At 24.7% G+C, this 17,610-nt stretch overlaps 2 protein-coding genes across 2 annotated transcripts in view; one reads left to right on the top strand and one right to left on the bottom strand.

Annotated features, from left to right (window-relative positions):
• Positions 1 to 17,610, bottom strand: part of LOC136968294 (TBC1 domain family member 2B-like) — a 107,953-nt gene that overhangs the window by 23,719 nt on the left and 66,624 nt on the right. The window lies entirely within an intron of this gene.
• LOC136968296 (sex-determining region Y protein-like) lies at positions 2,033 to 16,267 on the top strand. Its single transcript, XM_067262297.1, has 4 exons — positions 2,033 to 2,191; positions 9,241 to 9,363; positions 13,452 to 13,701; positions 15,411 to 16,267. Exons 1-4 carry the CDS (start codon positions 2,117 to 2,119, stop codon positions 15,629 to 15,631), a joined length of 669 nt encoding a protein of 222 aa, XP_067118398.1. The 5' UTR covers positions 2,033 to 2,116; the 3' UTR covers positions 15,632 to 16,267.

Genomic DNA, 17,610 nt, shown 5'->3' with positions numbered 1-17,610 from the left:
ATTATACGAGATTGTAGATTTAAACATTTTAATTATTAATAAATATAATTTCATTTATCATGCTCTTTAAATCACACAAATTTTGTTTAAAATTTATAAAATAATAATCACTAAGGGAAAAATATTTATAAATTTTTCTTTCATTACTTATGATTATCATTCGAAATATTTTATTCACAGATAACACATTTAGCAGCAAATAACTGTTACCGTATTAAAATTTAAATAGTTAATGTTACCTATGGTTCCAAGATGGCGGCTCCAGCAGGGAAACAGTGGGGACGCACGTTCTAACCTAACCTATTCTAATAGTTTTTACTGGTAATAATTATGGTAATTTATTATAGGTTAGGTTAGGTTAGAACGTGCGCCCCCACTGTTTCCCTTCTTCTATTTGCTGAAATCAGAGACGAGCCGCCATCTTCAAACCATAGGTAGCATTAACCATTTAAATAAATTATTTTGCTTTGAAATTTTATGCATTTAGTACATAAGTGAATAATGTTTTAACCTTTAAAATTTCCTTTCCTATTATTTTATAGTCTAAAAGAAAAACTAATTTAAAACCACGAAATCAGGATATATTCACTTTCAGAAATATAATATACGGATATTTACCCTTTTATTTTTAATTAAAATGTATGCTTGGCATTTCTTGATTATGACTCGTATATATTTTCGTTACATTCGTTACATTTAATCTTCATTTTGGAAAATGACAAAATACACATTAAAATATAACAATTTCAATTAGTTTAAATACTAGCATGCCATTTAGCTGGACGAAAATTACAAAAACATAAAAACTATAATGTATTAAATATGAATGAGTATTAAACAGTTATATATTCTGTCATTTTATTACATAAATCTAGGAAGATACGCGAAAAAAAGAGTAATTCATTAACATTTAACATAAAAATTAATATGTTGTATGATTAAATATTTATTTAATAAATTATAGTTAATAACAGCAAAACGATAGAAAAAAAATCATCGCAGGAATAATATTTCTCGAGTTAACAATTTTGTTTTGGAATTTAAAATATTTCCCGTTTCTTAAAGAAAAATTTATTTTTTCTATTAATTTATCTATGTATAAGTTACTACTAACATTACAGTTTGCCCATGTTATGACTATTTTATTATAGGAAAATTTTCTGATGATTCATTGCAACAGCTAAAGTTCAGAGTTGAAATTAAAGAACAAGGAAAATTTCCCTATTTAGATTTATTTTCAAAGCAAGATCTTGGAAATATGATACTTCAATACATCTGAGAAGCTAAAAAATGCTTTTAATATTAAATTTTCTTACGTTATCCGCTTTTATTCCGTTCGTAGTCGAGAATAATATACAACACATGTTTTGTATAAAACCTTCAATATGTTTTCAATTTAAAATCACAAAGCTTGGATCCGCATTCGATTAAAATGCATTCTTTATTAATAACTATAAGCATAAAACACAAGTATCTTTTTGCTATTGAAAATGCTGAATGAAGAATATATTACAGTTTGTCACGGAAAGAAAGCCCTTGTCACTAAAGTCATTAAACACGGATAAAAAAAGCAGCAGTTGCACAATTTATTTTTCCTTTAATAACAAATCTGATATGGTAGTAGGAAATTTCCTTGAACTAGTAAAGAAACTAAATTTATTCAAAACTAATTGGGAATTACAAAAATAATCTTTTTTTTTTTAAAAATTAATATAACTTAGAAATATACTCTAAAATAAAGCGATTACTTAACGTAATCTATGCCATTACAAAACGCAACTTTTAAACGGGTAAAAATACAATTTATAAATGAAACATAAGTGAGAAAGCATTCCAATTTAAATAAATCAAATAAGAATATATATATATATATTTTAATTTTTATAGGTTTCTTTAGTATACAATTAACGTGCATGAAAACAAAAGAAAGGGGAATTCCAGTTTCTCAATAATGCCACCTAAATTGTCTAACTGAAACAGGAATGACAGCCTCGGGGGAGGAGTAACGAGCGGCTATCTGTAACCCATACACTGTTTAGCCTCGGGGTAACTTCAGCTACCACACCGCAGACAGTCTGATATCCGGCTAGTAGCAACATCGATATAGCGCTCAGTTATGAAAGAAATTCATTTTTCGGGAGTGTTTTTATTTCTATTTATTTTTACAGTTATTGCAGTTTCTGCCAAACAAGTAAGTTTTCATCGATGACAGTTTTATATATTATAATAATGTCGTTAAAACTAAATTTTAACTTAGACGTTTCGATATTTTTTATCGCGACAGAGACTAATAATATTCGGAGAGAAAGGAAATTATTGTTATCGTTTAAATTTATACAAAATTTTCAATTATTTGTTTTGAAAAGTAATACCGAGATAATAGGTGAACCATTTGAGAAGTACTGTGCGGACAGAGAGAACACATTACTGTACTTAAAGCAATCCTACTTCGTAAGAGTTTCTTTAGGTAACCTAAATTTTAAAAATTTCGCAGTGAGAAAAAAATTACATTGTATACTATATGCTACAGCTACATAAATCTAACTTAATAATTTTTCCTTGTATTGTATTCGTGTCGAGGTAATAACAGGTGTCATGCGATATATCAGGTCCAAGGTTAAGACGTAGGTAGTATTTAGCTAAAGATGGAAATTCGAAAATGTATAATAAGAAAAAGCTCGAAAAATTAAGGACAATTAATTAAGTACATATGTACATTATCAGTTTAACGAGCTTAATAAAATTTTAATTACAAGCAAATGTGGGCAATTTAATGTCTACTAAATTTTCGACTATTTTATAAATACATCTGCTTACATAAGACGTAGAACATTTTCAGAAATCCTCAAAGTATATTAAACAAACAAACAGAAAAAAATCCGTTAAAATCACTTTTATTTATAAATGCCTCTAATTTAAAATTTAATTGGCAAATGTAATATTGCTAAGTAACATTATCCTGGTGAAACATTAACCCAAAAGTTTCATGATATTCCTGAATTACATTGAGATACCTAGAAACGTTAATTTAATTTTCAAATTAAATTTCTATTTCTAGCATATTAATTTATCTAGATGTTATCAGTTACTAAGAAATTTTTGATATACAAGTAAATAAATCTTAAATTAAAATATAACACCCGTTATTTGTCGAGACAGATTATTATGACTATATTTTTTTTTTAGAAATTTGTCACATTTATTGGAAACTTTAATATCAATTTATTTTTAATTAAAAATGTCGAAACTCACGTTTTCCATTACAGCTTATTTTTATATAAAAATAGCTTAAAGGTTCTTGGATAATCGACTTATAAATTAATTTTCTGCTTCAGCTATATTTCATCTTATAAGGTTACAATAAACCTCGGGCTATCAATCGCTTATAGAATTACGCTGAGAGAAATACCAAATTTATTCAATCGATAATCTAAGATTCGTCTAAAAAACTAGAAAATATAAAAAAAAAATTGAAAAGTTTTAATAATAAAACTTTAAATAAACGTATCCTTTGAAAAGATATATCATATCCATGACATAATACATATTATCGATCGAGTTCAACATCCGGAGTGTTATCAGATCACTTCCGTTCTATTGATGTTCATCCCTCTTTACATCCTGTCACCTGGTCAATATTTCGATTTATGGAAACAAATTTCTCCTATTCAGTCAGGCGTTCGTATGATGGGCAAAAAGTTAAATTAGTCTACTCTAATTAACAAACTAAAAGCGCTCTCTCTTTTTTTTTTTGTTCTACTTTCCTGTAATTATCTATACCGGATTAGATTATTCTTTAATTATCTGAAGCATGCTGTTTATTTAATCCAGCAAAAGAAGATACAAATCTAAATATTTCCCATTACGAATTTCACACTCTTAGCACAATAGAGAGAGAAATTGTTTTCACTGAAAATAAAAAAAACTTTTATATTTTAACGGAAATGATTTTATAAGCCAACTACTACATATCAGATGAAAGCTTTATAAACAACCATGCCGTATGAATCATGCATCAGTTATTTTCCATTCACACCCTTTTACGGAACCTGTATGCAGTCACACTAAACGATGTAGAACGGTTTTGAAGGGCGTCGGTCATATCTTTAAGCAAGATATGCATTAAACCGTTATTGTTTGCATTTTAAGATAATGTATCTTAAAATACAAACAATAACAGTTTAATTTTCATAAGTTTTGCTACAGTATGTGAAAATTTTATTTTTAATTTTAAAAATTAAAAATATATATTTGGTATTTTTAAGATATTACTGTTAAGTCCAGCTATGTTTAATAAGTTATTGATAAATATTTAAAATTTTTTTACTGGATAATGATTCAGATAAAAATTGACCTGCCTAAGGAATAGGGAAAAATAGAAGTAGGAAATCATAAATTTTCAGATAATTTTTTTAAACTGACATACTGCAAACAGGTGTGGCTCTACTAAGGATGAGGTCAGTCACATTAATAGAAGAAAATGGGTCAAGAAGTAATACAATTACTGTTCTGTCTTGCTCCAATATAAAATATCTTGAAGTTTAAAGTTTAATTCTTAAACTAAATTTATTTCATAAATAAATTATTTGCATTTTATACAGTGAAATATTGAAATATATATATATATATTAAGAATACAAGAAAAAATAATTAAATTAAAATGAAAATAATTAAATATGATTAATTATTTCATTTTTTCTATCGTAACCTAAAAACAAAATGAAACGGCCTGGAACTAAAACTTATTTAATGATTTCAAAATTTACAAGTATAATGCAGTATAACATATTAAAAGATTGCATAGTAGTAAATCCTTCATTAATTTTCTCTTCTGTAAATCCATTCATTGATAGTATATGGGTCAATGATATGTTATATACTGTGTTCTTTGGATAGAACACACAAAAATAAAATATTACATTATTAATAATGTAAAATTTTATGAATTCATGAGTTTTTACTTCCTAAGAACAAAGATTATTTATTAAAAATAAAATATAACACTAGGAAAAAAAAATGTCATAAAGTGTATAGATACACAAATAATAATAGAATTATTATTTGTGTGTCTATTACAAATAACAACAACTACTATTACCTATTAGATATATTAAAAGTATATTATATGCTATAATTACTTAAATTATAGAAATGTGAATACCCTATAAATAAGTTTAAAAATTATAGAATATGCAATTTTTTTGAAATCTACAAGATAAAATTAGCAGTGTTTGTTCATTTTTCTTAAGTGTGATGTAAATCCCTATTTATAATATTGCTATTAAAAAGAAATACAAAAATATATTATTAATTAAATAAAACTAAAAAAAATAATAATTGTTGTCCTGTTGCAATTTATTTTAATTTTTTTACTAAATCTAGCAAGATATTTTACACAATTAATTAGTAACTCAATAATTAACATTATTGTAACAGTTTAACACTAAATTCTTCTTTAACTGCACTAATTAATATTTCCGTCTGGACACCTATCAACCTTTAAAATGCAGCCTTCTAATTCTAATTCCAAACGAAAAAGGCCTTTTAAAAAGACCGAAAACGTTTGGAATTAGAATTAGAAGGCTGCATTTTAAAGGTTGATAGGTGTCGAGACGGAAAAGTTTAACACTAAATTCAGTAGCTAAAATACGTAGGAGAATTTAAAAAGAATTGTAATTTACTTTAAAAATTTTTAAATATATTACTGTATTTTATTTTTAATATACAGAATATTCCTGTAACTTAATTTGAGATAAAAAAAAAAAAAAAAAAAAAGGACATCAAACTGCTGTTCTGGGGATCAAGGTTTGAATTCTAATCCACTTAGAAATTTTAATAGGTTGATCCTGATATGTCAGGATCAACCCACCTGATATAGCAGGCTCTGTCCCTTACCATTGGTCCACTTCTATTCCAAGCCTGGCAAAACCCATAATGGGCATGAAAAAAGGTCCTCTAACAGTGGAAAAAAAAAAGAGTTAAAAAATAAAAATAACTTAATTCAATCTTTATCAATTATTTGTATAAATAATTGATATGCTTTTTAAGAAAAAAAAATACAGTATTTTATTTGAATGAACTTTAAGAAAAATGAAAATTTAATTAAACTGCAGACTAATAAACCAATAGATAGGAAGCAACAAAAAAGTAAAATATTTTTTCAATTGTTTTCTACCTACCCATTTAGTCTGAAAACAGATACTAAATATTTGAAAGTAATTGTTTTTTTTTCCTTCTTGTTTTTGGAATTACAGACTGTTTTCAGATTCTATCTGCAGAATTTGTTCTGTGATCATATTACACTGGCTTCAAGTAAAAGCATCTTGCTGTTTATACTGAGTTACAATGCGAGCAGTTTCAGTAAAAAAAAAAAGAAATTTAGTTAAAAAAATTAAAATATTCAAAAGTAACTTTGTTTTAGATTACACAAACTATACAGTAAACTTAACTAGTGAAAAAATATTTCAACAAATGATTCTTAGAAATTTTAACTTGCATCTACAATTTTATTCAACTAAGATGTTTAACAGATTTTACTTGGAAGTCATATCATTAAATATTAGAATGTTAAAGCAGATATCAAGTTATACGAATCATTCTGTGTATTTATATTATAGTTTAAATAAACTTCTTAACGTTTAAATTACAAAAATTTAATTAAAATAATATAAAATTTAAAATATCTGAGTTATATTGTTCAATCAGCTATATATTTTCAATATTCATTTGCAGTATTTTGTACTGTACATCTTGAAAATAAATATGTTTTGCAAAATCTAAGTAATTAAATTTTTTAAATCAAATTATTCTTTATTTAATATTTTTAAAATTTTCATTTAAAGTTGAAATTACTATTCTTCCAACCACTATTTCCCTAATTTAGCTCCTAATAGTTTTTTTTTATTTATCCAAAGTTAAAAAAACAAAAAAATTATAAAAGAAATGGTTTGAATCAAAACAACTTATACAAGATGATGAAAATTTTGAAATCCCTGAAAGAAGCAGGGACCGTATTCTGGTCACTGTCTCTCACAAGCCGGTCGCTGATTGGCTAATCCAAACGATCAGCCAATCGGCAACCGGCTTGTGAGAGACAAGAGACCAGAGACGGTGACCAGATACGGTCCCAGATATTTCTAAATGTTTGTTGATATTAGAGGAATTATTGGAGAAATTGTTTTCATGATCAGGATGATTATTTAAAAAAATATTAAATAAATTTATTTACTAACATATTTTGTTTTCTTTCACAGATACCTGAAACTTTTTGAATATATCTTGTATATAATTTTATTACAACATAAATATTGAATAACACTGTTTAAATAGTGTTTATGACATTTTTATGTCTTTAAAATTGCTTTTAAACAATTGAAATTTATTTTAAAACTGCAATTCATTTGATATCGGATATTTGATATCGGCATTCTTTTACAGTTTATTTTGTTGTCTAAAATTTTTAAAAATCTAATTTGTCTTTTTGTACTAATGCTAATATTTTATTAAAATCAATTGCAATGATTAATTTTGTGTAAAATTGGTTAAATACTGAATTTTATGCATTAGACGTGTACGTGTACAATATTATGTGTATTTCTAGCTTATCAATTAATCAATTAATAATAATCGAATTTTGTAAAATAAATTTTAGATTTATTTATTTCACATACTATGTGAAATTATTACATATTACATGAAAAAATTAATTTAGATATATTTAAAAAAAATAAATGTAATAATTAAGTAGTAATGGAATATTTGATTATCTAATCTTCAAATTTTTTTCTTTACTTTTATAATAATGGATATCCTATTTCTTAAAATCATGCAATGAAATTACTAGATAGTATTCTTTTAATTCTGATATTAATATTCAATTTTAGTCACTTTAATTTGTGAATTAATAATTTATGTATGCTAAACTACAAATCTACCATATAACAATAAGTTTACATAAAATTATGAATTTTATTTTAATTAATGCAAATACAACAGAATACTACGGAAATTTATTATTATAACATTCTAACTTAAATTTCAAAAAAAAAAAAATAACTGCATTATTGAAAATATTAGCAACTAATTAATAAATTCATAGTAGTGTTAAATCATAAAATAATGGAAAGTAAAATCCTTATCATAAAATTATTATTAGCAATAACAAATTTTAAATTTTATCATTGATTGCCAATTATCACTTTACATAGTTTTAAATAAGATAATAAATATGCCATTTTTTATATTTATATTGTTTTTAATATGATATTACAATATTCATTATTTTAAAATTGACTAAACTTGGTCCCATAATGATAAATATATTATCCACAACTGCAAAAGAAGTCAAAACATTTTTTAAAATAAAGAATTTTTGGTACCATGAAGCAGTTGTGGATAATATATTTATCATTCGTATTTTATTTTTGTGTTATATTCTATTTATAATATAGGAATAAATTATGTTTTCAGGAAATTTTGTATGTGTATATCAAGAAATTTTAATTTTCTTGAATTATCATAATGTTTAATTTTTTTACTACAGTATTTAGCTTTTGCATCAGAAATGAAAGAAAACAAGCAAATTAAAAGTCATTTGTTTCCTTTCATTTATAATACAAAAGCTAACTAATAATAAAATAGAGATGAAAAAAAACTTATTGTTTTATAAAATGTCAAAAACCATAATCCCAACTTGTTTAAAAACTGTTATAATCACAACTTTTTAAGCATTTTAATTCAAATATAAGCAATTATAAAATTTCTTCATTGAATGCTATTTACATTTATATAATTGAAAATTCTTAATGATTGGATAGTATTGTTTTCAACAACCAAGACTTACTAATAGGTACATTAAAATTAGACTAATTAGACAGCCAGATGGATAAGTGGCTTAAGTAGTATCCTACTGCTCTTGAGTATGTGGAATTGGCTCTGAATGGGTTGAAAAACACCAGGAAGGGTCTGTCCGAATATGTCAGACCCTGTCCTTCACCACCAGGCTGCCATATTGTGGGCCTGGCCAAACCCATAACGGCCTTGCTAAAAAAAGCCTCTCTTAGTGTCCACAGAGTGGAATAAAAAGCCAAATCGTAATTGACAATTACAACGTGGCCCATTAATAAAAGAAATACATACATTTTATTGACTATTATTAATTATTATGTTTTATATAACTGTTAATAATAAAATATTTTGTTTTTAAAAAAATGCAAATTAAGAATTAAATCATTTTTTCAGTGGAAACATAATGACTGGGATAAACATGTAACACCACAAAAAGGAATTCATTATCAATGGCCAAAACACCCAAAAACTCATACTGAATACTGGAGGACTTTTCATCCACATCATAATGAAAAGGTAACATTTTGTTCTATATTATATGATAGATAAATTGTTCAATTCCGACTTCCTTTACAATGTAATTTTTATTTTTGTTTTCCAACTTTAATAAATAAATCTCAAAAAATTTTAAATGATAAATATAAATTCTTGTAACAGCATTATGAAATACTCAGGAAGTATCAGCACAAATAACAATTAAAACTTCAGTATTTCCTCAATTCTAAAATACAATATGCATTTGGAATAAAATTTTAAACTTTTCTTATGGAGGAAAAAGTTTTTAAATAAATAATTTTAAGTTTAGTTAAGTAACAAAAAATTGAAAAACCATACAAATGCCATAATATAGATAATATCCAGCAGCTCTATATTTATTCTCTTCTGTACAATAACTTTTCTTGTAACACTGTATTGTTAACGTAATCTTGAAATGCACATTTAAAATGTTAAAAAGGAGTTTAAATTAAATGTTTGTTAGCAATAAAATTCATTTAGACTGATGTAATCATTGAACAATATGTCTAAATTATCTATTATTGGTGCATAAGGCATTAATGATCTAATCTCGATACTTCAGATTACTATTTTGGGTAAAAATGTGCATCTTAGAACTAAGAAAATACAATAAATGTTTGATTTTTCTTTAAATTAATGTAGATATCTTTTCAAAATTAAAAGAAATATTAAGGAGAATTAATATTTTTATGAATGTAGAAAGTAAATGTACAAGTTGTATTGAGATAAAACAAATCTCACAAGTAAGACTATTCAAAAATTATCAGAAACAACCAAGACTGTATGTATACTGAGCTGTCTTTTTATAAAATGGTATTAATGTTAAAACCTATATAAAAATAAATTATTTTGTTTGTTCAATAGTATCTATATTCATGTGTAAAAGACAGTAATTTTAAATAATTGCAATAAAGTTAAAAAATGCCTTAAACTCTGATATAAAATTCATATCTTGTACTATTGAATAGATAAAGAATTATTTCAAAAGAACTGCCTCATACTTAGTTTGATTGAGGATTAATTTATGATAAATAAGATAAATCTCATTTTTAAATGTAATGTATAATAGTGATAATGGAATTTACACTTTTGTGATGTAGAGTAGGCTCAACTTAATTCACTTCAGAATTTAAAAAAATTTAACTTCTCATTAAACAAATCATTTTTATACGTAAATATCTTATTGGGCTGCAATTTGAAAAAACTGTAAACCTATAAATTCCCATTGTCATCTGTCTGTCTGTCTTTACTTAATCTTGAGAACAGAATTAGACAGATGAAAGACAAGACAATATATGGAAACCTTAGGGGCAGGAGGCCCCAATTAACTATATATGAACATCTGACACAAACCGGAAGTCACATTACTTCAATTCAAAAATTTTCCCCAAAAGGTGTTAGATAGATGACTGGCACGACATTGTTAAAGAAAAAGTATGATGTACAGGGGCAAGCCACTACTAATTTGGAATTATCTTATTTTTGCCAAATACTAATCGGCAATTTTACTAAATAGTTAGTTAATTATTACGTATCTAACAATTAATTTATATTTAGAATATAAATGGTGTTTTATTGTTAGCTAATTTTTCTTTTGATATTGTTTTATATTATAGTTATTACATTGTTTAAATTTTATCTAATTATTTCTTTTTCAAGAAAAAAAAAACTTCAAGGTTCATAATTACAGAAATTTTCTGACTAACTTATTGAAATACATAGCATTTCTTTATTCTAATAAAACTTTAATAAAAATACACATTTTTGTTTCCATTAAAATTTCTCAGCATTTTCTGATTATAATTTTGTGAAAAAGTCAAAATATACTAAATTTATTTTACTTAACTTTTAATAAAAAATATAAAACAATATAGGAAATATTCATAACAGATTTGTTTAAAAGTTAAATTATTGTCTGCTATTCATTTTCACCTTTTATACCAACATAAAACTAAATTATTGTTAATTAATGAGTTTAATCAGAAACCAACTAAAATAGTAAATGCCTAATTTACACTAAAATATGCTTAGATCATTTGCATTAATGACCAGCCAATATTTTATGAGATCCAATTAAATTGATAACTACAATCAGTCAAATGACTGTCATCATTAGAAATTATAAAAAAACTGCTTACTTCTTGTTCTAGTAATTAAATATCTAATAATCAAAATCACTCAATAAAACTGGAATCAAAATATAAATTGCAATTCAAAATTACAACGTGCTTTTCTGGAAATAATACACAAATTATCGACTGAAAAACAATGTTTATTAAAAATAAAGTCCAAATTATACTTAGATTTTGTTTATTACGAAAGAAATGAAAACATAAAACCTCCCTAATTCAAATTTTGTTTATAATTAAAAATAATTACTACATTATCAACAACCGAAAATAGTATAAATTCATTAGACACACTGTAATTTAATTAAAATCTCCTGCAAGCTTATAACTACAGATGTTTTAAATGTTAAATACAAACTATCAATAACATTATGAATAATTAAACTCTACAAACAAACATTGTATTATGAAATAAAACATTTACACTCTATAAATATTATATCCTTTAATAATTTTAATTTAAAAATGTATTATAGCATTAATTATTTTAATTATCCTTGAAACTGTACACTAAATCTTTATATATTCATCTTTAAAATAAATAATAAATATTCTAATAAAAAAATTTACAAGAATAAAGTTTAATATTTTCAAGGGGCATTTTAATGCTATAAAAATAAAGACCCATCCTTCTGGGAAAGATAGAGGAAAACTTTGAAATTTCAAATGAAACCAAGTTTTTTTTTTCTTTGGATTCTGTATTAAAAAAATAAACTTTTATTGAGAAATTTTTCAAAAAATGGTAATTTCAAAAGTTATGAGCATAAATAAGCATTCATAATGTCGATAATGGTCCATAAAAAATTCAACATTTTTACGAGCTAATTAATTTATATTCTTTTATCGTTTCAGTTATTTAACAGGATATCAAATGCTTAAATATATGTCCATTTTTATTTACACACTTCAGTAATCAAATAACAAAGTTTTGCTGAATAGATTTCGGCTAACATTTCTCATGTTATTTTTAACACTCACAATGCAAGTTTGCTTGATATCTTGAATCGTGGTCAGTTGTTAAAACAAAACTTGATCCTTTATGAAACCTCTTATGAAATAATCCATTGGTGTTAGGTCTGGTGATTTAGGTGACCCTGAAATTGGTCCCCCAAATCCAATCTATTGTTATGCAAACATATTGTTAAAATAATTCATTTTAGAAACTAATTCAAAAATGAATACTGGTTTTGAACAATATTAAGAATTAATTAAAAATTACTCGTTAACTTTAAAATCTGTTTCAATTAATTAACTCATAAAAGAATTGCATTTTTATTAGACCATTATATTTTAAAACATAAAAATAAATATGCTTATAACTTTTAAAATTATCATTTTTTGAAAAAATGTTCCCAATAAAAATTTATTATATTTTAATAGGGAATCAAAAATATTTTTAAAAAATTGTGGTAGTTCCATTTGAAATTTTAAAGTTGCCCCCACTCCACCCAGAATGGAGGATAGCCAGGCTTTATTTTTACAGCATTAAAAAAACCCTCTTGAAAATAATGAACTTTTGCTCTTTTCAATTTTTTTTATTAGAAGTATATTTTCAAGTTATTAACTTATAACAATATATGCAAATCACCCTTTATGTGAAAACAACTCCAAACATCCTGTATAATGCCAACTAAAATAATAAAATGCAGTACTGTTTATTTCGTGTGTAAAATTAATTTCTAATTAGCTTTAATAGTCCAATAAATCTAACAATTCTGATACTTCTTGGCTTCAGCTAAGATTCACCAAGTTTTTCTTTTTCTTATATTATTTGACCTTATAAGTAATACATAGCTCTCAAATCTAATTCATTGGATCATTTTAGAATTAATCTCTTTGTAGATGAAAAAAATCTTAATTGAAATAATTTGATAACTGTTATAAAATTATGTTACGTTAAAAATGAAAATTTCATTAAATATATTAATTTTAATTAAAACATTTGTTTCTCTTTTCCAGCAAACAAAAGAAATGTCCAAACAATCTCACCATTCAATAAGCCATCATGAAGCTAAATTTCAGAGCCATTTTAAACCAAACAAAAAACACAACCAAAAACATTTTCAAAAATGGGAACGAGAAGATTTGCACTTGCAGGATTTAAATCTAGAACGTCAAATTAAGGAACGTCAACGTGCTCACAGGGGATCACATTCTCCACATAATGATGGACATCATGAAGTAGAAAGAATAGTCACTCATCATCCTGGTAAATTATTCTTTATTTGATAAGATTAATAAATACTAAATTTAGCATCAATTGCTCTTAAATTTCTTTAGTCAATATTTAATTTTCATTTTAAGAAATTTTATTATATCCACTTTATAAACAATTTATGTTCTTGCTGATTAAAGAAACTTTAAATGTTTTGTTTCAAATGCAAGAGTTTTAATTTTATTTTTATACAGGAAATCCTCATTACTTCGAAATTCAAGGGATGAAATAATTGCTACTTTGAATTATCTGAGGTTTACACATTTCTGTACAATATTCCAAATGCCATGTAACTGATGTAATTTATTAAGCAAACAGAATGTAGCTACATATACAGAATGCTATTTTCATTAATTAATAATAATAATAATAATAATAATAATAATAATAATAATGTAAATAAACTGCAGGTAAACAGCATGTGTTTGGTGAGAACCTCCCAACTTGCCAGATAGGTTTTATAAAAAGCAAAGCAGAGTTCCTCGAAATGTAGCCCAAATTATTTTTAAAGTGGCCCAAAAAGTAGTAAGCCACCTAGAGCCCTACAAATATCTCAATCTGCTACTTGTAGCCCAATCTTGCCCAGCCATATTTTATGAGATAAGAGAAAAAAGGGTAGTCCATGAGTTAGGTGACACCTGAAAATGTGTTACTCTAAAAGCAAAGCCATGTTGACTAGATTAGAGTTGTTCTTGGCCTATTGTTTTTTATTGCATGGAAGCACTTCAATCTAAACAAACAAGTTAACATATGCATATCACAGTTCAGACAAAATTTTCACTTCGAATTTTCACAACTTATTTTGAACTAACTGAATTCCTTAACATGTAAATTCCTGTCTGGGACGAACAGTACAGTTACAAACTTACAGGAATTTCAAACTATCCGAGTTCGAATTAACAAGGATTTCCTGTACTCTTAATTGAAAAATAAATATCTTCTAAATGCTAGTACTAGTACTTATTCAATATAAAAATACTGTAAGAAATAGTATTAAATATACTAAGTTAATCAAATAATATTTCTACTGTAAAATTACTGAATTTTGATTTCATTATAATTAATATGTTAGGTATAATAGTCATTTGCAAGACTATATTACAGGCCATTTTTTTCATTACTGTTTATTAATGTAACATGTTATAATGTTAATTACACACTTCAAATAAATTTTATACACACAATACATTTACTAAAACATATACATGGACATTGCCTTAATATTGATTGCCAAACAAAATAGTATATATATCTAAATTTTTTATAAAATTTATTTTTAATTTTGACTATTAATATAGTATTCTTTACACTTTAAGTAAATATACTGAAATAATTTCATAGTTTATTTTGCATTTGTTATTCAAATTGATGTTAAGAAATATCCAAATCATATTGATATTGTTTACGTAGTGTTGTTATAATCTTAACTTTTGTAATTCATTTCCTTACTTACTTTTCATTTACAACAGTACCAAAGTAAAAAAAACTTAGCCTTTACAGAAAGCAGTAACAGTTTCATTTATTGAATATTTGAATTTAATATAATTATGTCTATTTTATTATATTCCATAATTTTCACGAGTTTCCATTAATATCTGATTTTCATGAAGATAACATATTTTCTTAGATATAAAATCAAACTACAAAAAAAAAACCTACCTAAATATTTTTAATAAATGTAATGCAATAAATTTATTTCTTAGGTCATCTTAATAAAGAACCATGGATGAAATATGAACACAATAAGCATACTAAAGCATTTAGTCATGCTCAAGTGGATCATCATCATTCTCATCGTAAAAATCACAAAAATACTCATCATAAAAATCATAAGCAAGGCGATAAGCCTATGAAGAACAAACGAAAGAAAGCTCACGAAAAGAAATTTAACAAGAAACATAACAAAAAACATTTTACATGGTAATCAATAATAATTCAAAATTTCAAAAAATGTTTTGTAATTATAATTATATATTTTGAATTTATTAATCTATATATTACCTGTTTCATTTATGAAAATCAGAATTTCATTTTTGATTGGTAAAAAAAAAAATTTGTAATGCTAAATTTATTTTAATAAAATTAATTATTTAATATTAAGTTGAAAGGCAACAGAATGTGGTAAAGCTTAATTCTAGAAATACTTTAAAAAAATTTAATTTAACATAAAATTATAATAATCAGTACATTAAAAAATGATATTTAACATAAATAATTCAATATATAAACTAATTGATAATAATTAAAACAAAAGTTAAAAATTTAAATTTTATATTATCTTGTATTTGATTTTAAAAAATAAACTGAATTTTGAATATTTTCAATGTATGTTTTCAATATACAGTATAAATATAAAATACATAAAAATAAAATTGATGTTAGCTTAAAGATCTTTTTGTATGTTATAATTATAATACAATTACATAAAGAAGTTAAAAAATCTGACAGTATGAATTTGTTCTACATTTTAATTTCTTGAATAAATTTCAGATTATACTATGTGCTGTATTTATATAATATATTTATGTAAACAAATAATAAAAATATAATTATTAAATTACTTAACTAATTTTATTTTGTTATAATATTTATTTTTTTTTTTTATAAAACAAATGAAAAACTCTTTAGATGTAAAAATAAAGCAATTAGTTTATTTTAGAAATATATATATATTTCAAATTGTCAAGGAAAACAAACTTTTAATGATATCAAAATTCAACAGAATTTGTAAGAAATATTAAATTCAAAAAAAATGCTTTTATCATATTTATCATATACATTTCTTAATTTAAAAACCATTAAATTTTACATAAACAAACATCATCAGCTAACCCGTTAAAGCAATACTCCAACTAAAGCCAAATTATTGGGCTAGAAATGGCTACAATAATAAATTATCTTATAAATTATTTATTATTGTAGCCATTTCTAGCCCGATAATTCGGCTTTGGTTGAAATATTAAATTTTACTTTAGCTCTCAAACTGAATTCAGAATCTTTGAGCCAAATCATATTTTCTTCTTCATTACTAACATCACTTCAATCATTAAAGAACAGTCTTTAACACAAACAATGAAGTTATTCAATTCCACTTTAGGTTCTTTTGTTTCTGCAATTTGAATTCTCACCAATTTATTTTAAGTAAAGAAACATGGAAATTTTGTTATTCGTAAAGTATTTCAAACTGAACCATCATACTCCAAGGAAGAAATTTATCTCCTAACCACAAGGCTTGACTTATACTATATTCAATATCTATAACTTAACTGTATACAGCAAAACCTGTTTAAAACAATATGTGACAGTAGTATCCAGATTTTTCTATTTTGACAAACTTCTTTTTAGAGATCTTATGTTTTTATTAAATGCTAAAGAAAACATTCTTCTGAATATAACATTGTCATTTGATCTACTTACAAACGGGACAGGAGCTTTTGTTTACAGACTAATAAAAAATTAGCAATGGGGGCCAGTACTAGCTTTACTGATAATATCCCACTAACTAAATAAAGTTCCCTTATCCTGACCTTGAACAACACTTCATTCTCCAATTACAAACCAGATATCAATCTGTGAAATATAAGATTATTTACAGCAAAGTGAAATTTCATGTTTATTTTATTGCCTTATCAAATCAAATTACAAAATAAAAAAAAACATAAAATATACATTTTCTTCAATTCACAAGTTTTGTACATCATTAGAAAGAAACTAAATGAGGGAATAAAATATAAAATCATAGTTTCTGATGCAATGCTGATGATTTCACAATTTCAGATTAAATAATGGCTTGCTTCTTGAAGTCACTATGAGACAGTCAACCTCATGTGACACACTTGGAGAATCACATGGCATCTATGAGATGCCATAGTATACATTTTTCAACATTTCTTATATTTAAAA

Source organism: Centruroides vittatus, unplaced genomic scaffold (assembly GCF_030686945.1).
Source record: "Centruroides vittatus isolate TY-2023 unplaced genomic scaffold, ASM3068694v2 contig_1427, whole genome shotgun sequence".
NCBI lineage: Eukaryota > Metazoa > Arthropoda > Arachnida > Scorpiones > Buthidae > Centruroides > Centruroides vittatus.
This window is presented reverse-complemented; position numbering and strand designations above follow the sequence as displayed.

What these genes read in the sequence shown, in the direction of transcription:
- LOC136968296 (XM_067262297.1), top strand. Translation starts at nt 2,117, where the DNA reads ATGAAAGAAATTCATTTTTCGGGAGTGTTTTTATTTCTATTTATTTTT. An exon ending in ATCCACATCATAATGAAAAG is followed by an intron (nt 9,364 to 13,451) that starts GTAACATTTTGT and finishes TCTCTTTTCCAG; the next exon opens with CAAACAAAAGAAATGTCCAA. An exon ending in AATAGTCACTCATCATCCTG is followed by an intron (nt 13,702 to 15,410) that starts GTAAATTATTCT and finishes TTTATTTCTTAG; the next exon opens with GTCATCTTAATAAAGAACCA.